The sequence below is a fragment of the Nelusetta ayraudi genome, unplaced genomic scaffold, assembly GCF_046127955.1.
Source record: "Nelusetta ayraudi isolate G7.1 ecotype Tasmania unplaced genomic scaffold, CSIRO-AGI_Nayr_v1 ptg000048l, whole genome shotgun sequence".
NCBI lineage: Eukaryota > Metazoa > Chordata > Actinopteri > Tetraodontiformes > Monacanthidae > Nelusetta > Nelusetta ayraudi.
The window spans coordinates 10986764-11007297 of record NW_027466098.1 but is presented as its reverse complement, the minus strand read 5'-3'; the positions used below and the strand labels follow the sequence as shown (position 1 = coordinate 11007297).

The window sequence follows — 20534 nt, the reverse complement described above, 5'->3', positions numbered from 1 at the left end:
CGGGCTATTTTTTGAATATTTAAAACCACATGGAAAACTCCATGCCCCTAGGATAGTAAAAGTTGCTGACTCCTGTTCAAACCAGATATTTATATTTTAAAGGGCCGATACTCTTATTATTATTATTCACTGCAGTCGGAGAAGTGTCCGTCCAATCAAAAAAAGTGTTCTACAATTGTTTTTTTTTTATTTTTATAAAGAAAAGTTAGAATAAGAATGGATTAATTTTAAAGGTCATTGCGTATGAAATGCAGGTCTTGATTAGATAAACACGTACTGTAGGTTTCCTGTATGTCCCATGTCTCTGACTTTCCAAGGGCCATTTGAATGTTTTTGGTTGTCTGTAGGGGGCACTATAGAGCCGAAATTTGCCGCTTTGTCTTCAACTTTCACCAGTTCTCCCACTTTTCCAGAGCTTCTCTATCACTGGGACTTAACGGCAATAATAGTAATAATTAAAAAAAAACAAAAACAGCTGACAACAACTGAAGGTAGACGCACTTTATTCCTAAAACAGAAGCTGCACCATCAGTAGCGGCACACAATTATATGTACACATATACACACACAATTTACCTAAATCTGTTATATAAAATATATAATCTGACATTGTACCTTTTGAATTCCTCTTCAGAGCTCAGTGAGTTACTGTGCGAGAGACTCTGGAGCCGAAGCAGACAGAGAGGTAAGTCTCATCCACTCATTGGGTGGGACACAAATGCCCAGGCCAGCTTTTACTTCATTTTTACAGCATGGCAATAAAAAGGTCTGTACCCTTTGAAAAAATAATATTCTAAAAGCAATCTACAGCAAAATTCACTTGAACAGGTTTTTTTTTTTCCATGATGTAATTATGAAAATTACACTTTTTTTAAACCAATTCCTTTACAGCGAGATGTACACACCCTCTAGGATTTTGTAATATATAAAAGATATTAAGCATTAAAAATTCCACATTTAAAAACTTACAATAAATAATATATGCAGGCATTTCATTAAGATAAAATTTCATAGATTGCAATCTACAGTCATTAAAAAGACAATTTATTCTCCTTTATGAAACGTCCCTTGATCTTCCAAAATGTTTCAATGGATTCTTGGCATCTGATTGGTTGAGTGGAAACTTCCAGTCAGTGTTGTGTAACATAAACCGGGGGGGATGAGCGACGATGACGATGTTCGATCCTTCTTCCACAAAGTGTGAGGTCCGAGCACATTGGGATCCTTCGCAGCAGGAAGTCTGTGAAGCATCTCATCACGTCTCATCTCAGCGGCCTGATCCCGTCTGGGGTTCAGTTCAGAGCATATTCTTGATGAAATTGTACATCTGGTTGAGCACCACGAAGTGAACGGGCAGACAAGAGCGTCGGTCCTGGGTGGCAGGGTCGCATGTCAGCCAGGAGAGGGCGTTGTACTGCTCAAGAACAAATCTGCAGAGGGAGCACAGTGCCGTTAGCGCCCTGGTGATTGAACTTTTTCGCTGGGCAGAGTCTTGGGCAGAGGAGCTTACCTGAGCACATCTGAAGTGTGGTTCGAGTCCAGTGGGTGGGAGTGCTTGCTGTGCAGGAGCTCGTCCGATTGGACAGAAGACACATGCAGGTGCAGGGAGGCCTGGCAGAGGAAACGATGGAAACAGAAATTAGATCAAGAGTCTGTTGTAACATCGGCTCCACTTTGAAAACCGAGGCTAGCAGGAATTGTTGATAACCGTCCTTTCAAATCAAAACATTAGTGATCAATCACCACAAAGGTTACATGTAGACTTTGTGGAAGAGATGGAAGGCTCAGAGCTAACAGAGTCCCAGTACCTTGAGGAAGAGTGGACACTGGTTCTGGGCCTGAGGGCAGGCAGACCAGAACCAGTCAGGCAGTGGTCCGGCCTTGGCTGTGGACACAAAGTAGCCCAGAGCCATTGGCTGCTGTAGGATGTTCAGAGCCTCCTCGTGGGACTCCATGCGGTCTGCACTTTGGCCCTGTGACGTTGGAAGGAAGCATTGTGTTCATGTTCAGGGTGAAACACATTCATGGAGATGCATTTGCTGTCATTTACTTTGTCAATGAGGAGTTGCTATAGAATTAATTTTGACAGTAACAGTGAACTCCCGCCATAATAAACAAAGTGCTTCTTTTGCCTGCTGCATATGTCAGGGATATGGGGGAGGTACAGCAGGGCAATAGTTTTGCTAATCTAGGAGGCTAAAAATGAGGGGTTTTTATCATTGCAAGATGCTGTAAACCGAGGGCGAAATATGTACTGTCTGCATTGCTACACGCTTATTAAATAATTAATCATCAAAGGCTGCATTACTGGAAAGATATAGTTTTGAAAAATAGTAGGATGTGGGACTTGCAAAGCAATTTTTCACCCCTATGAGCAAATATTTGCATTTCACGTCAGGCTCAAGCAAGGACATGAAGTTCTACTTGCTTGCTGTCTAATTTGGGTAATTTTAAAAAAAATAATATTTCCTGTTCCACTACCAACATTCAAACCGGTGTGCTTTAAGAATGACTGCTAAAAGGTGACAGACCTTGCTTCCATCTCCCCCCTGGTGAAAGTGGGAGCTGGGTGAGTGAACGGGCGAGGTGGTCGGCGAGTTGGGCAGGATGTTGATGAGGTCCGGGTCCACCATGTCGTTGTCGAACAGGTCAAAGATGCCCATTCCGTCAGACCCATCTGCAGGGAGGCAGCGCAGGCAGTTAGTGCACGCTCGCAACGGATCCAGAGCGTCTCCCTCAGCGCCCCCCCCGCTCCCCCGACCAACCTACCAGGGTTTATGGGGTTGAAGTTGATGTCGATGGGCTCCGTAGTGTTGGTGTTGACCTGCACCATGGCCGAGGTGGGGAACACCAGGATGTGCGTGCAGGACGTGTCCTGAGGGGTGCTCAGCTGCGACGTCTGCATGTTGAGCGTCGTGCTGCGGCCGAACACCGAACCCGTTGACACGGAATCTGACGGAGGGAAAAGGAGGGAGACGTGCGGTCCGTTCGAGAACGACAAGAACGGACGTGAATGTTATGTGGAGAAACTCCAGCTCATTACTGGACTCTCACCTGGCATGATGACAAAGGATCCCTGGGGCTCCATAGCAACCAGACAGGCACTGAGGATGCTGGGGGTGTCGGCGGCGGAGATGCCGCACATCCTGCAGGTCTCCTTCAGACGTTTGCTGAGAGACTGGAGGTTCCTCCTGCTCAGCAGAATGCTCCAATCTGGGAACGACAGCGGCAGTTCATTACCAGTTCACGGTTCGATGCTGGTCGCAAGTTGGTCAGACGGGGCAAAATATTTCATCAAATTAAGAGAAAATGGCAAAATTCGGCTCTCTAGCGCCCCCTACAGAGACTTAAATGGTCCTAGCAGCCACTAGGAAGGTCGTAGGGAATTTGTCGCGTTTGTTTTAGCAAGATCTGCATTTCCTATCATCTGACCAATCGCTGAAATTGTATGTTTGTACCTCTGAGCTCGCCGTGGCCCATCCTGCCCAGGCGCCCGATGACGACCCTCCACGGCAGAGAGGTCACCTGCACCAGGCCGAGGCACCACTCCCACAGCTTCTGCAAACCCACTCGCCTGACGGAGCTGTTTTTCCTGCGAGCCCTGGACGGAAAAAGAAGGAAAGAAAGAAAGAAAGGAAGAAAGAAAAAAAAAAAAAAAAAAAAAGGATTGAAATTCACACACGGTTTTGTCGCCGGCTGGGAAAGTGACCCCTCCGCGAAGAAAGGAAAGCGAGCCACGAACCTGTTGGGGACGTCGATGCTGATGATGCAGGTCTCCAGCAGCTCCCCGTGCTGGTCGGTGCAGGACGCCAGCAGCCAGCGCTGGTCGTGTGAGAGGCAGTAGCCCACGAACAGGACGTTGTACTTCTGCGCCGCCTCGCCGAACGTCTCGCCGAGCTCCGTCTGCTTGTCTTTGACGGGCGCCAGGATGAACGGCGGCGTGTAGAGACGGAGGCATTCTGGCCTCTGCACGCGGGAGAATTTCAGTCGTTGGAAATTAAGTCAGCAAAGGTAAGAAGACAAGCGCGTGCGACGCATCGGACGGCTCGCCAGATACACAGATACACATTCATACCTCTGGATTCTTGAGCGCCATGTCGATGGCGAGGCCCGGGCCGAAGCCCGTGAGGGCCTTGAAGTTGGTGGAGTTGGGCAGAGGGCGGCGGCACTGGGTGAACACGGAGAAGGCCAGCGATTTGAGGTGCTGGCTGTAGACGTGGCGCTCCCCGCTGTGCACCGGCTGCAGCAGATACTGGCAGGGGACGATCTGACAAGGGCAAAGACAACAGCTGTAGTCCAGCGCGGGTGTTTCCGAGCGCGTGCAGAGACTTCGCCCGAGCGCGTCCAGACGCTTCTCGTCTTTTCTCAACGTCGCAGACGGCGCTTGGTGTAAGACGCAGTTCAGGAGGAACACGGTTTGTCTTCAGCTTTAGTTTTTTTTTTAAAGCGTTTTTCATCCGTTTGTAAAGGGGACTTTGCAAATGTTTAAACATTTCCAACCGACGGCACGTAAGTCATGTGGAAACAGCTTAGCTTGGTGGTTCAGCGTCAGAGTACTGCAGGGTCTTTACTCCAAACCTCTTGCACTGACTGACACGCAGCTCATGCAGCCGCTTCTGAGCGCTCGCGGTGTTTGTGTTTCGATGCACGAGTGCTTCTACGCCTCAGCGACCACTTGGGAACGTCCTCCCCAGACGTCCCCGCGTTTTGACAATATTCCAACTCTTGTTGGCCGACGGCATCGGGAGCGACGGGACGCCGATGCGGCGATCACAGCGGGCGGACTGCGCCCTCGTCTGGGGGCCGAGACGGATGACTCAGCGCGACGCAGTCGAAGAGGAAGGAAGGAAAGCGGCACAATTCGCACTCGCCGCGTGTGAACCCCCCCCCTCGAGACCAGTTGATGCAATTGTGTGTCACAACTGCGTCGCAGGTGTGGGAGCTACCTCCTCCATTAGCGTCCGCTAATGACTCCCCCCCCCCCCCGGGTTGCCCTGTCTTAACCCGCTGAGTCACAACACCGCCTCAGTAGCAATCAGTTAATAACAACTCCGCTCGTCTAAATATCAGCCGTACCTGCACCGAGACGGCGTTCCTGATGCGGGCGGGCAGGAAGTGCAGCATCTCCATGTAGCAGCGCAGCAGGCCCAGCGTGTAGGTGCCCGAGTGGACCTCCCGGTCCGTGTCCTCGTAGCTGAAGGGGTCCACGATGTAGACCACGATGGCGGGCGGGTAGGAGATGGCGTGGGACTCTCCGTCCGTCGGCTTCCCCACTTTGTCTCGCTCCATTGTGCTGAGCAGGAAGAGGCCAAGAGGGAGTTGACACTTCTGAATGCATCACGTTTATATCAGGCGCGAACCCTGACTCGTTATTTAGCAAACAGGGCTTGGCAACTTTTGTTTCAATAAACGGCCATGAAAGATTTATAATCTCAAGACATTTAAACACATCAACTTTACGGTTATTATCATTATTATTATTATTGTTAGGATTATTGCATCATCTGGTTCATGGTCTGTGTGTGTTCGTAAAGTGGGGGAGGAGGTTAATAATAGTGCGTCCAGTCAGACGCTCAGTTTCAGAGTTCAGCTCTCGCTGTGTCAACAGAAATTTCAGATCAGAAAGTTAGAGGAAGCGTCCACTCTGCCGTTTCGTGCGGCGGCTCCCTCGATCGACAGCTGCAGACTGTTTACTGCTGCTGTGCTGATGAACCTTGCAGCGTCTGCCTGTTCTTGAGTTCCGCTTGCAAGCAAACTAGCTGTGCAAAGTATCCCGAACTGGGCTAAAAATATGAACAAAAGACGTAGGTGTCCATCTGACTTGAATGTGACTTCAATACTAGCCTTGTCTTTAGACCGTATCCAAATCTCCACTAGCAGTGCACGGAGCAACAGTTAGCATTGAGCAACCGTTAGCATTGAGTTGCGGAGGCCCACCTCTCTGGCACTTCGGTGGTCCCTTGCGCCGGGTTGGCGGCGGGCCCGTTCTCCGCCAGGGCCCCGGGGACGCCCGGCGCCGCTGCCGACTGGGGTCCGTTCTGCGCCGCGCCGCCCTGCAAGGCCGCCGCCCCGAACGGCGAGTAGGAGCTGGGCTTGGCGCCCGGCATGCCCGGCATGGTCTGCGAGGCCGGCGTGGAGGCGGGAGGGGTGCTGTTGATCTGGCCGGGCTGGGAGGAGCTGGTAGTGTTGGTGCTCTGAGGTCCTGAGGAAGTGCTGGAAGAGCTGGAGGTCTGGGAGGTCTGGGAGGTCTGGGAGGACTGGGTGGACTGGGAGGACTGGGAGGAGGTGGAGGAGACCACGGCAGGGCTGCGCTGGGACAGAAGGTTGCCGTCTAGCGACTGCTCCGACAGATACGGAGCTGGGGGGGGGGGGTCGGAAAGGAAAAATGGCGGTTAGGATCCGACGGAGGCGTTGCGCCGCTTGGTTTGGGCCGAGCGGAGATGGTTACCTAAGTCGTAGCGGCACACTTGAGCGAAGAGTTTGAGCTTATTGAAGGCTTCGTTGTTTCCTTCCCTGGACGCCATCTTGAGGAACCAGTCGCTGAGAGGCTGCTCCGCCATGCTCTTCCCTTCCGTGGTGCCCACCTTCAACACGCCCTCCGGGTGGCTCTTGCAGATGGGCCTGTGCTGGCCGAGCTGACACGCCTGTCCAAACAAACAAACAGCTTAGATCTTTTCGGGGGCGAACCAGCCCACACGTTTCTTCTTGTTTGCCTGCTGCAGCTGCTGCAGCTGCTGCTGCTGCTTCGCCTACCTCATACATCGCACTCAAATCCTTGAAGAAGGTTTTTGCTCTGGCGAGCAGAGCTTCGTTCTCCGGGCAGATGACAACGTATCCCACGTCGCGCTGGGAGCCGAACGGGTCCAGGAGGAGCTTCTCCCAGTAGGGCAGCCCGAAGGGAGACAGCACCACAAAGTCGTACTCGTAGCCCACCAGGAAGGTGGGGATGGGGAGGGGCTCCGGGGACTCGTCCGTCCCTGTAGCAGAGGAGAGGGAACGAGGGCGCATTAGGAATTAAAGGCTAAAATTAGAGCTGAGCGATTTTGGACAAAACTCGATTTTCAATTTCGATTTTTTTTTTTTGGGGTGGGGGGGGGGTAAAACTACAAAAGACAATGGAATAAATTATTTCAAATATTTTATCTCTATTTTTAAAGACAAAATAACAAACAAATGTCCCCATTGGGAATGAAGTGCAACTGTAACATGCTGTAAAGCCTCTTTGGGTTCAGTCAAGTGACAACATTTACAGTCTTCTGGACCCCTTAGGTTCATCTTTGTTTCGAGTGAGAACCTCACTTTCACTAAACCTCACTTGAAGATGAACAGGTTCTTCATAAACAAAGACCAAGTTCCCTTTCAGCACACAAGCACCCTTAAGAAACAAACACAGAGGAATCCCCTTGGAGATAAAGTGACTGACAACCTTAAAATGTCTTTCACCAAACGTCACTTTTAAAAATAAAAGGCTTTTCTATCACCTTGAGCAACGATCAATTTTAAGATTTTCCTTTTTTTTTGTTTTTTAACATGGTCTTGACTAATAAATCCGATTTAAAAGCGATCAAATCGCACAGCCCTGGCTGAACTGAACGAGTCAACGCCGCCACGTACCGTACGATCCCCTCCCGGCCATCTTGTGGAACTGCTGCCACGTGAGCGGTCCCTGAACGCCCCACGACCGCACGCTCCTCTTCTTCTGTATGGTGTCCTGCAGCACCGACTGGAGGGACAGCAGCACCCGCAGGACGTCCTGAGAGTACAGCTTGCTCATGTCCGCTGCTGCAAAGGGGAGGAAAGGAAAATAGCATTTAACAATAATTAATTGGAATAAAAATGGGGGGGGAAATCAAAGCTGAACTACGCACATTTACATTTTGGCCACTGGTGGAGACAAGTGCTTTTCACTAGCGTTTCGTCCACTTTGCCGCCGGACATGTTGTCCATGAACTGCCTGCCGTGCTCCAGCGCCATGTAGCAGTCGTTGTAACAGTCCCGCTCCTCCACCCGCAGGAAGGAGCTCGGCGGCGTGTTGGGCTTGGCGAACTTGACGCGGGCCATGGGCGCGAAGGGGTTGGTGCACTGGTCCTGCAGCAGCAGGATGAGCTCGTCCGGCGGCTTCTCCGCCAGGCTGAGGCCTCCGCCGCCGGCGCCGGCGCCGCTCTTGTGCGCCGGCGTGGCGCGCAGCTCCTCGAAGCGGCGCTCCGTGTCGCGGCCCGAGTCGGAGCCGCGGCCCACCACGTCCAGCTCGTCCTCCAGGAAGAGGCCGGCCGACTGGCCCAGGCGGCGGTTGGCCACGGCGCTGAAGCCGCACGTGCACGGGTACTGCGCCTCGCCGTTGTCCTGCAGGTAGACGCCCACATCGGCGCCGCGGATGTTCATGTTGCACACGCACACGCAGCAGCTGTCGAAGTTGCAGTCCTTGAAGAGGTTCATGATGGACTCGGACAGGATGAGCGTGACGTAGAGGCTGTGCGCCTCGGGGATGGAGGGCACGGTGGCGGGCTCCACCGAGCTGAGCGGCCGGCACGTCGACGGCGTGGAGGCGGGCGAGTAGAGGTCCGAGTTGTCGTACTTGAGCGAGCCCTGCACGCTGGAGGGCCCGCGGGGCGTGCGGGGGGTGCGGGGCGTGCGCGGCGTGGGCACGGAGAAGCGCGGCGTGGCCGGCGAGGGCAGGATGCCCGTGCCGCAGTTGCTGGGGGGGGCGCTGCTGGACAGGATGGGGGTGTGGGTCTGCGGCGTGTAGGTCTGGCTGTAGTCGGGCTCCACGCTGGGGACGTTGCTGCGACACACACACAGGGAGAGAGTTGACGCGTCACTACGCTGACAGGACTTCCGGAAAATGGGAATGTGGGATTTTCATCTCCAAGCGCTGCGACGCAGATTATTATCGAGTAATATTAAGAATATTCAAACTCCTTCAATAGTTTGGGGTCACTGTCTCATTCCTGCATTAAACTCCAGTATAAGCTGCTTCAGGAAATAATCTACTAGTGCAGGAAAATCAGTCAGGATGTGCTCAGCACATTATGGGATGGCTTTGACAGCTGTTGGCTTGGATGTCTAATTGAATGGGATTTGACAGAATGAATATCAAACGTGCAATATGCAGAACACAGAAGTTAAAAGCTTAAAAATGCGGAACAAAAAGTAAAGATTTTGGAAAGGGAGTTTTGTATTATAAACAGCACTTAGTTGTGTGGACTAAACCATGGTTTATATTTTAGGCTCTTTCAAACAGCCGACTTTTGGTCTGTTCAAACAGAATTTTGCACACTTGCAATTTTCTCAATAACAATTAGAGGTTGTAATTTCCTATTAGACATTGGAAATTGTTTTCATTGAACACCTTCCCGTCCTTGATCAGCAACGTCTTGACTGATTTTCTCGCACTCACAATTATGGCAAAGGATTCCTGATCATTATTTCATAATAAGGGTTACAGTGGAGTTGAATGCTGAAATGGATAAATGGTAGCGTGCATTCAACAATGTGAAAGCATCGCAGCACAAATATGTTATTGCATCAATAGGCTGTGTAACACAATTTATGAGGCGGAGTCGTTTCATTTTAGAAACACTTGGATTCCACTCTTTTCAACTCCGTGGACTTTTTTCCCCTCAATGCTGAAATATGAAAAAGCTTTCTACAAATGTATATACAATAATAAAATACATAACGTGTTCAACAGCCCACACTCGCTTACCATTTAATGAAACGACATTTACGGCTGTCAAATAAAAGCCAGCGATGAACTTTTGCAAGTGCGTCGGTCTAAAAATAGCGCCTGTGCTGATCTCGCCGGGGTTCCTCGACGCGAAACCCACCTGTCTTTGGCCAGGAGGTTGACATTCGTGACCGGGGGGATCAGTTCCATTTTGCCCAGAGTCCAGCTGGGCGTGTACACGCAGTCCTCTGGCAGCTTGATGGGTACGAGACACTGGCTGGGCAGCGCCTTGAGGGGGGCGTACATGGAGCAGCCGGTGAACACCTGGCTCGTCTCGGGCTTGTACACGAAGGAAAAGTCCTGGACGGGGGGGGAGGAAAAAAAAACGGGAGAGTTTTAACGATGAGGCGACGGTGGCATCTCGCCGTCCTTCTGCGTTCCGCAGGTGTGCAACAGGGTCGGCACCTTGATCTCAGATGGCTTGGGGCTGCAGAAGCCCTCCTCCACCTCCATCTTGAAGTGGTTGTTGAGCTGGCTGCCGTCCAACAGGGTGAGGCCCGCCCCTGCTTCCAGGCTGTCCTTAGCACCCGAGTTCATAGGCGAGTACCCCTGCTGCTCCAGGGAGGGCGGGGTGGGAAACATCTGGTGCAGGTCTGCTGAGCCTGGAGAAACAAGACGGTTAAGTGTTGGTGAAAGAACGCGTATGGAAGGGAGAGAGAGAGAGAGAGAAAAAAAAATGACAGTGAGTGCACGGCCGTTAGCGGCGCCGGCCGGCTCCTTACTTATGCAAGACAGAGGGTCCAATGTGGCAGGTTTGGTCTCCTTGGAGGGAAACTTGTCCTCCGCGCCGACTCCGGCTCTTTTAGACCCGGGCTGTGTAGGATAACGAAAAAGGAAATGATTACCGGCAAGCAACGCGAATTGCGCCTCCACCTCCTCCGTCGTGATCTGGCCCAAACACTCACAGCGAGCTCGTCCTCGTCCGAGTTGAAGATTTTGTCCAGGTCGCTGTAGGACACGGCCAAGTCGTTCTCGTGGATGAGGCTGGTCGACGCCGTGGGTTTATTACCGGATGGTCCTTGGCCGTCTGAATGGGCGAAATTAATGTGAGGCCGTGTTTCGATACGGCTGAAAATTCTAAATATGCGATTCAGTTTCAGTGGAAAACGAAGTGGTCTGAGTTATGAGAATGTGTTCTTACCGTCTGCTGCGCTTCCATTTCCTTCCTCCCCCTGATGGCGGAAGACATAAAATGAATAAATCAGAGAAATTAGACGAGTGGAAAATTTCCTATCATTTGTAATTTGACATGAGGGTTTTTTTTTTTTTTAAATACAGGTGAGAAAAAAAAAGCAAAAATAATTTGCCTCTCAGTGAGGTATTTTTGTCCTTGTATAATTTTCATTTTTCATCTAATCGCACTAATTCATTTGAAAGAAAATGTATTTAACACAGTTGTTCAAACATATTTGCTACAATACAACATTATATCCTGTCGGAAACCCACCTTGTACTTCTTGCTGCCGTCCCTGTCGGCTCCCTTGTCCTTCTTGTCGAAGCTGAACTCGTCGTCTCCCTCTTCGAAGGCGTAGGGGTCCGGCTCGTCGGTCCGCTCGCCGTCCCCGCTGGCCGAGACCAGGTGGCTGTTTCGCCGCTGCGTGTAGGTCTTGATCAGCTCCTCGGAGACCTTCAGCGGGTGCGTGGAGCCCGTCATCACCCTGGGGTGGGGGACGGGACGGCAAAAGTCGCTCAGACACTTGCAAAAAACAAACAAACAAACAAACAAACAAACAAAAAAGCAGAGACGTGTCGACGTTCAGTCGGATACTCACTCAGTGATGGACACGACGCTCTCCGACGCGCCGCCTCCAGAGTCGTCTCGTATCTTATCCACGGGCAGCTGGGGCGTCTGGAAGTTGGTGGCCTTCTTCCGGGGCAGGTTGAAGTACTTCCAGGGATTGTGGGTGGAGTCCTCGTTGGGGTTGATGGCCGAGCCCACGAAGACGGTGGGCTCCTGGGTCTCGCTGTAGGCCGGGGGGAAGGGCAGGGGCATGGGCGCGCTCTCCAGCGGCGCCTCCGCCGACGAGGCCTTGGGCGGCAGCACGCACGGCTCCACCGACGGCGGATAGAAGGGCTGGTGGATGGGCGTGGACGAGCTCTTCATGCCGCCGGGGGTGAGGTCGCTGTCGGCGGGGTCGCACGGGTGCGGGCTGAGCGGTGGCGGCGGCGGCGAGCCCACCAGGTCCGCCGGCGGCCCGTGGCTGTGCAGCGTGGGGGCCTTGGCGGGCACGGTGTCCACGTGGTGCAGGCTGGGGTAGGGCCCCTCCTCCTGCGGCCGCAGGCAGAGCCGCTGGCTCTGCGGCTCCAGCGCCTGCTCCTCGCTCACCGAGTTGCGGTGGTGGAAGGGCGTCTGCGGCCTCTTCTGCTGCTTCTCCGTCTTCTCCAGCTTCTCGCCCAGCTTGTGCTTGGGCGCCGGCTGGGAGGGCTGGCCCGACGAGGGCGGGTGTCCTGAGGTGCTGCCCGACCGCTGTTTCTGAGACTTGTGTCTGCGCGAGGGGGGAGAGGAAAGAAAATCGCTCTATTGGAATGTTCACTTTGATAAAAAAGAAAAAAGAAAAAAAGAAATCAAAATTGTGCTCATTTGCGACCAGTGTTTGAGAGTAATCTATTAGTACGTAATCCACTACTGTAGTTAAACTACTTTTTGAGTAACTGACTAATGTAACAGAATTACTGTTGCAAAACTGGTAATTTTATCAAGTAACGATTCCCTTACTTTTCTGAAATATTCTGCAAGTTAAAAATGTCTTATTGTCCACAAAATGTCTGAAATTTATAAAAACAACAAAGTCGCAGATTGATGATGCGACCAGTGCTGTACAAGAGTTTGTTCTCTGAAATGTGCAGCAACAGTGTCTCTGCGACAAACCTTGAGCAGTTGCAGTGTAGCCGGTGAGTGGGCTCCACAAAGTCCCACAGTCCAGTCTTGTCAGACTCCTCCTCACAGGTTCCATTGGTCAATGTAGTAAACTTCCTCCTATTTAAAACAGACACAAACAGGACAGAGAGTTCATTTCTCAGGCACAGGCAGCGGCTCGCCACTCTGCGCCGCCGGCGTGAGGCCCCGGACGTACTTGTGCCCCGTCCGGTTGATGTTGTACTCCTGCCACACGGTCTCCACCATCTGGCTGGCCAGCCTGTGAGGGATTTTACCCCCGTGAAGGGTGTTGCTGGAGCTGTAGCCGTCGGATGCTGATGACAGCTTTAGCCACCTCTGGGCCAGCTGGTAATCTATGCAAGACAGGGCGAGAAAAAAACACACACACACACACACACACACACACACACACACACACACACACACACACACACACACACACACACACACACACACACACACACACACACACACACACACACACACACACACACACACACACACACACACACACACACAAAAGCGCGCGCACTCATTACGCAAATTCTCGAGTGGGTAAATGTGTGTATTGTTGGCGCGCGCGGAGCTCTCGCTCGTACCAGTCTGAGCCTCCTCCGGAGACGTCGGGGGAGTCAGAGTCACAGAGGACATGGCAGGATCTCTGTGGGCACTCTGGCCCTGCTGAGCGCCGCACAGGCTTCCTGAGGTGTTGGCGGAGCCCTGGGGCACCACGACGGGCAGGTCCGACAGGGGCAGGAGGACCAGGCAGGAGGGGTAAACCATCCGAACCCCGGCTGCAAGCAAAGAAGACAAGATTTTAAAAGGGAGAAAGATTCTTTCTTTTGGTTCGCTGAATTTGACGGGGTTTTTTTTTTCACCCTCTTGCTCGGCTCGTTCAGCTTCTTGCTCATAAAGGCCACATAAATGTTTCAAAGAGGGGGATGAATATTAACACCTTTTAAAATTAAAAACCCTTACTGGCTGCGGCTGCGAAAGTGATCTCTGATCTTTAAATACGAGAGACGAGACACCGCTTGCTCTTGCGCAGAGAAAAAGAGGCAAAGATAAGTTTCTTTCATGTTCTTCTTCCTGTCCTGCGCCACTTTAAATCAGAGGACATTCCAAAGTGCGAGCACATGACCCGCTCGCCGTCCACTCTGACATCGCGATGCCTTACCGACGAGGACCTCCACGGCCGCCAGGGAGTCGTCCTCCCAGTCCGAGTCCTCCATCTTCTCTTCCTGGACTTCCTTGGGATTGGGGCTGATGGGATAAAACTGCCTCCACTCCTCGATGAGCTTCTGAGTCGGGTGGTCGGACATCTTGAACGCCTGACCGGTGAGAGTCCCGTTCAAGCCGTAGGGGCTCAGGATGACTGGAGGTCAGGGGAGAAAATGGCTCGTTAGGGTGGGAGTGCGGGGGGGGGGGGACGCTAATCAACTTGCAGCGAGGCGTATTTCGTGGAAGGGGGGGGGGGGGGGGGGGAGGGAAAGGAGGTGCTGTTTGTGCGAGCGCGTGCGGCTGGCTACCTTGCAGGGGGCTGGAGCTCTGCTGGGCCAGGCTGAGGTGCTCCTCGCCCAGCCGCTGCAGAGGCTGGTGCTGGGCGATCTCCACGCTCGTGCACACGTTGCTGTCGCCGTGCACGAAGAAGGTGAAAGCGCAGGACAGGTGTTCGCTGCGTTGGCGGACGAGAGACAAAAGGAGGAGGTTTGGAATGTTAAGGGAGAGTTTCGGTTCTTCCACCACCACCACCAACCCCCCACACACACACATACACCCCCCCCCCCCCCCGACCCGTCCCCCACCCCCTCCAGCAGCAACCGCTTGACTCTGAAGTCGGCGGGCGAGGAGCAAATGGGAACCCCTGCAGGCACGCAGGGCCATCAGTGGGCTCTCCATTATTGTCAGCGCAGCGCTGAGGGGAGAGAGGCGGCTGTGCAGGAAGTAGAGCCACTGCGCTCTTTGATCCGTGGCGAGCTCCAAAAGGTGAGATCTCTTACTTTGGCGGAAAATGAGCCGGGACGGCGCAAAAACAAAAACACACGTGCGCTCCGACGCGCGCAAAAGCCTCACTTAATCGGACTCCTGGTTAAAGCTCCTCACAATGCCAGGAGGCGGGGAGCAGAACGCACACAGAGGATCGCCACAATTCCGCCGGCGTTAAAAACAATATTTATGTTTATTTTGTCGCCACCTCTCAAAGGGCCGGTTGGGTAAATGCACTAAAATAGCACTTGTTGACACGGTTGCTGTAAAAACCACAGCGCACACTCAGCACTTTCCAAAGACTGCCCTGTTTACTAGCCAGAGAGGGCAGGGGACAGCGAGACTGCCAGGCTCCTCTGTTCGTGGCGCTGCTAAATCAAAACAGGCTCGTCCACAATCTTTTCGAGAAACACAGACGCTCTCGACACCGGCGAGCCCCCCCTCCCCTGCCCACCTCTTCCTGTCCTGTGCAACTACAACAGCGCTAAAACTCCTGCCAGCGCTGCCTACGGGGGAGCCGAGCCAGAGGGGCCGCGTATCAGACGGCGAGTCGGCTCAGAGAGAGAGAGAGAGAGAGAGAGAGAGAGAGAGAGAGGGAGAGAGAGAGAGAGAGGGGCGGCCAAAAGGCAGCGGCTCAAATTAGCACGTTAAGGAATTCCAGGATAGAACGGCCGTGGGGAGAAAGCGGGAGATGCTAAATCTCTGTCACCACCTTGATGCGAGGAGGGCGGCGACTGTACGGCCAGGCTGCCCTTTATGCGCCGCCTCACATCAAGGACCACCAGCAGCAGCAACATAAAGCAGTTGTGTTTTCAGCTGTTGGAAAAAACAAAACGGGCTCGGATGCTGTCGAGAGACGCATCACCAAGAGATCGGCTCCACGGCATTGAGGAAGTAAAGTAAAGTAAAAAAAACAACAACCAGCAATTAACACATTGAGGCGCTGCGGCGAAAAGTGAAACTATCGTGATGCATCCGACTTCATTGAGGAAATCAAAATTTACAACTTAAAGAGGATCAAGTTCAGGCTGGGAGTGAATGCAACCACAGAGTTTGAAAAGGACATAAAATAAGAGCGGCACTTCCACAGCTCGTCTCTTGCCAGTATTGCACGCTGTTTAAGACGCCACTCGTGTCTTATTGCTTCCAATGAAGGAGGAGAGCCGCCGGCCTGACAGGACCGTGTCAACAATATGGCTGCAAACAACATTTCTCCACTTCAATCCCGCGTGGGAACTTTAATAATTAAAGTGAGCGAGAGGCCGGGAGTGGCGGCGAAGGACGGGAGCTCGAAGTGCAAGTGCGAAGCGGTTGTGGCTCTCCAAAAATCCATAAACAGCTGTGGGTCATCGTAAATACTGGAGTCCTTTCAGAGGAGGCGCGCTTTGAAGTCAATCATTGTTTAATTTCGCACGCAACGCCTCAATCGGCCAACTCGGACATGGCACGGAGCGCGGGCGCAGGCGTTGCCTCGCGTGTCGAGGAAAGACTCGGGGACTTTCCTTTACGGCCGTCACTTCTGCAGCGTCAAGGATGAATTAGGAACGACATCGCCGCCGCCGCAAATGAGTTGACCAACACGCCACCCGACCCGACCCGACCGCTGAATATTAAAGCGTCCTTTAATGACGCTTCACCAGTCTGAAACACTACCAGATGTCTCCTCCCTCAGCGGGAGCTTTTACTGGGACGCCAAACAAGACCAGCACTGGTGTGGAAGGCTGTCTGCTGGGTTCACACCATTCTACCAATGCTATATAACAAGCACGCCAGACCACTGGGCGGCAATGCAACAATATGTCACATGCCAGAAAAGGACAGTCTGAGTACGAACAGTGAGTTTGTTTCCCAGCGGTGCCCGTTAGTTCAAGAAAGAAAGAAAACAAACGAGAGAAAAAAAAGGTGATTTTTTTGTGCGAGGACAGACGAGACTGAGCTCCTGTGAAGCAGCGGAGCGACCATGGGGATGCTAATATCAAGCCTGGCATCCACACTTTTCGTGCAGAGAAGGAAAATTGAAAACATTTCCATTCACAGGGGGAATGCAAATGTTTCCCAATCTTGTTGCCTGAATGCCGTTTCTGTCCAAATGAGAAAGTATGTTTTTTGTTTTTTTTGCAATTAGACAAATTTAAAGCTGTCAATCCGACAGTCATGTATGACATAATCAGTGCAATTACACAAGTCATTTTTGTTCAGAGCCCCCCACCACCACCACCACATGCTGCAGACGGTCCGTCAGCTGTGTGTGGTCTTTAACTCGGCCGTTTACGGTGCCTCGTAAAACTTTGCCGCGCGCCGCCGGGGAGGTGGGACGTTACCTCTTGTTGATGGTCTTCTCGTCCTTTTGATATGGCTTGACAAACCACTTGCCGATGCGGACGAAGCCGCGGTTCATGAGGCAGCGCTCCAGCAGGTTGTGGATGGCCTTGAACAGGAGCGTCCGACACTCGTAGGAGAGGCCGCTCTCCCACTCGCCGTCCTCCTCACCTGAGACACAGGCGGACAGGTTAAGTCATTTGAACGCGGCGGCCTGGTTTATTAAACGGTGACGGTAAGAGCACGCTGAACAGTGCAGTTAAACATGGAAACACCTGTATACAACACGTTAAAATGTTCTCATTTCTAATAGAGACATTTACATTGCTCTGCTCAGTGTGGAAGCTCAGATTTTATAGACACTTTATTAATGAGAAAAGCAACGGACAACCGCTGGCTTTCACGCTACTGTAAAATTCTTGCCCTCTTTCGCCCAAAGCCAAGGGATTCCACAAAGCTTTGGAGACTTTGGAAAACCGCATTAGGCTGCGATTACATGTTATTTTTGTATCAAAAAACCTGCTCGGAAATGCTTTGATGCAACTGGCAATGGGCATTTTAATCTTAAAAGTAAATACACGTCGACTTTTCAATACTTTTCCAGTTGTGTTAGTTGAGCAGCTCTAGAAAGCAGCTGCTGGTGAAATGAGTCCTGAGGTATTATTATTATCCCCTCTGTTTATTACCTGTAATAGTTGCACTACTTTTCCGACAGAAAACAAACACGTTTTTTTTTCCCCCGGACATGTAAACATCAACACGGTGCCGACAAAAACACTAAATTTAAGCAGATAAGTTGTGCAGCCTGCTTCAAAGCACATCGACGTAAATGTTTTGGGGCGTAGAGTGGAATTCTACTGAAGATGCTGAACGAACTTACTCGAGAGCTCATTGTGGATAAGCTCGGCGAAACTCGGGTCGTCCCCCCACCAGAAGAGCCAGAGCTCCCTGCGACCCGGGGTGTGGTGCCTTCTCCACACACTCAGGACATCTGCGGCGAGGCAGCGGCTGAAACTACACAGGATAGGGTCCTCCTCTGTCACTGGGAAAAGGATGGGCGAAGAGGTGGGTCCCTGCCACACAAAACGCCTCCATTTGATCCCAGTCAAATCGGCCTGCAGGAGGAGGAGGAGGAGGAGACGAAAAACAAATTTAAAAATAAATCATTCATCACCAATCATCTGTTGTTGGCTGCATAACTCTGCTGTGTTTTTTTTTTTTCTTCCTTCCTTCTACACACGAGACAGCTAGAGGCTGAGCGGGGGCATTTCCGATCAAACAGAAAATAACTTTGAATGGGTGTGAAAAAGTTGAAATCCGAGACTCGCTGACATTTAGGGAAAGTTTTGCAATACTTTGTACATGTGACACCACGATTCGGCCTGAAAACACAACTCATATTGTGGGCTTATAGCCATTCAGTACAGGATCAAAAATTAAAGTGCCGGTCTGAACATTATTTGGCTACACTCGCAATGTGCATGACAGGTGATAGTGCAGCATCGCGTTCATCTATAAAAAGATCGATTGTTTTGACGGATTTTTTTAAATATTTTCCCAGCTGGCCTGACCTGTTAACACCGTTAATACTGGGTGGATATTTCTTTACGTAAAGCACTGTATAAACAGCTGATTACACAATACACACACAGGAGAAACTCTTCGATATAGTTAATCCGTCGTTAAACAAGCGTGTGATTTTTTAAGTTTTCAGCCGTTTAATCAGGAATTAAAAACTGCAGGCCCGATGCCTTCACGCCAGTCTGCAACTGACGTTACAAAGCTTGTTGCCTGATTAGCCAAAATGGCTTTCTGGCCTCTCAGTATCGGAGCTAATGCTAGCTAGCGGAGAGAGCGAAAGACTTACCAGGCAGAAGAGGTTGGAGTGGCAATCCTCCAAACTGGCCCCGTTTGGTACTAAGCACGAATTCATCCTTTCACAGCGTCGCTTTAATATACAGGTCCATTGTCTCAATCACCTTATGGGACAATAGCTTTTTTTTCTGCGTCGCTGGCGAAGTGATGTTCAGCTGTAATTACACCGTTAAAGCTCTGAGCAACTTGCTAGCTGCGGCTAGCCTCCGCTAGTCAAACATACAACTTCTCACCGGCGGTGGCTACCACTAGCCCGGTACCGAAGCTAACGCAGACAGGCAGCCAAACAGCGTCAACTACGAGCTTGTAGCTACTCGATTCATCAATCCTATTTGAAATGTATTGTCTGAACTGGTTAGCCGCAAGCTTGCCCTAACGTTACTTAAACATAAAATAGTCGGTGTTAATATGACCTGGACTATCGTCAAATTAAGTAACAGAAAAGTTAAATGCACAATAAAAAATGAGAGCTCGGCGACTAAAAAAACTTCACCCCAAAAAGCTTAGTCCCTGGTGCGCTAATGCTAATGCAAGCTAGCTGATCTGAAACAATTTCAAAGCAAAGGAACTCTCCCCTCCCCCTGATCTCTCCTAGCCTGCTAGCACAAAAGCTAACATACCAGAGCTCCAACGCTAGCCTGTTAGCTAAATAAAACAATTAGCTAGACCGTCCTCCTTTTCGCTAAAACCATCGCAGTGTTCCGTCATCGCAAAACCACTCTTAAAAACGGACGAAATTCCAAGTAAGCGAGACTACTCATCGGCTACTTTTCTCTGCCTGATCCATGGGTGCTGCAGATTTCCATTATTTCAGTTCATGGATTGAATTCTTTAATGGCGGCCAGGAGGACAACTCTGCCTCTCAACTCCTATTGGCCAATTTGTGGTAATGGGGGCGTCATCCGTCTTCAAGTAGCTCCATGACTTCACAGTTTACAAGATGAGAGCTCCAGTGCATCTGTCATACAGTCGGTGGTCACTCCTCAATGATATCTGTTACTAAAACATGTTTCGCCGAACAACACCGGACCCTCGTGACGAACAAGGAGGCATTTTTATCGCCAATGAATGTTCGGTTGAGATGCAAAAAAAAAAAAAAAAAAAAAAAGAAGAAGAAAAAAAAGAAAAAAAAAGTCACGATTACGACAGATTAATAAAGGGGTCAGTCCATTGTCTGGGTTTTTCTCTCTCTCTCTTGGTGTACATAGAAACATTCTGCAAATAGGAAGTTATCTAGGTCAAGTTGTGCAGACAAAGAGAGCCACAGCTGTACATTTTACGGTTGCATGTTTAAGCTGATTGTGCATTTTACCTTCAACGTGCAAAGGAGGGAGAGAAAAAAAAACGTCCTTTGCAGCACTGTTGAGTCACAATGTGTGCTTGTTCCAAGATTTTCCGAAATGTTTAGATAGCGCATCAAGAGTTGGTGTTTTTCCATATTTAATTTTTTATTTTTTCCCCTCTCGAATGTAATCTGAGAAAATATTTTTTTTTTCTTGACAGTTTAATTTAGTGCAATTGGGTGTGATGCAAATGTAAAGACATGGAAACATTTATATCAATGTCAGATGCAATGCAAACTTATATATATACTTTGCATTATGTACGGTGCACTGATGCCAAGAAGTACGCAAAATTACAATGTAGCACCGGGAAAGCAACCCAATTTGAATTGGGAAAAAACTTTATTTACATTATTTACGTGCACGTCAGCTGCAATTTTCAAAATGCAAATTGTTGCAATGTTGT

General features: G+C 50.8%; 1 protein-coding gene across 2 annotated transcripts; it reads right to left on the bottom strand.

Annotated features, from left to right (window-relative positions):
* Positions 1–486: 486 nt before the first annotated feature.
* LOC142895339 (mediator of RNA polymerase II transcription subunit 13-like) lies at positions 487–19796 on the bottom strand. 2 transcript variants are annotated; one of them, XM_076036283.1, is made up of 30 exons: positions 18778–19796; positions 17791–18025; positions 16913–17081; positions 14135–14280; positions 13783–13980; positions 13205–13399; positions 12802–12958; positions 12597–12704; positions 11500–12213; positions 11175–11385; positions 10869–10899; positions 10633–10754; positions 10450–10540; positions 10133–10329; positions 9828–10027; positions 7869–8782; positions 7615–7782; positions 6754–6977; positions 6449–6644; positions 5938–6358; positions 5077–5293; positions 4076–4267; positions 3743–3966; positions 3459–3601; positions 3055–3213; positions 2770–2952; positions 2532–2677; positions 1809–1973; positions 1511–1611; positions 487–1430 (listed from the first exon to the last, which is right to left on the bottom strand). In XM_076036283.1, the coding sequence occupies exons 1-30, from the start codon at positions 18841–18843 to the stop codon at positions 1298–1300; spliced, it is 6426 nt and encodes a 2141-aa protein (XP_075892398.1). In that variant the 5' UTR covers positions 18844–19796; the 3' UTR covers positions 487–1297. The 2 variants fall into 2 exon arrangements, with proteins under 2 accessions (XP_075892398.1, XP_075892399.1); XM_076036284.1 differs by lacking the exon at positions 10869–10899 and having other exon boundaries at positions 11144–11385.
* Positions 19797–20534: the final 738 nt, after the last annotated feature.

Coding starts and splice junctions, on each gene's coding strand:
- LOC142895339 (XM_076036284.1), bottom strand. CDS start 18,843: ATGAATTCGTGCTTAGTACCAAACGGGGCCAGTTTGGAGGATTGCCAC. Junction 18,026..18,777: donor ACTCCAACCTCTTCTGCCTG/GTAAGTCTTTCG, acceptor CTCCTCCTGCAG/GCCGATTTGACTGGGATCAA. Junction 5,294..5,937: donor ACCACCGAAGTGCCAGAGAG/GTGGGCCTCCGC, acceptor CTTCCTGCTCAG/CACAATGGAGCGAGACAAAG.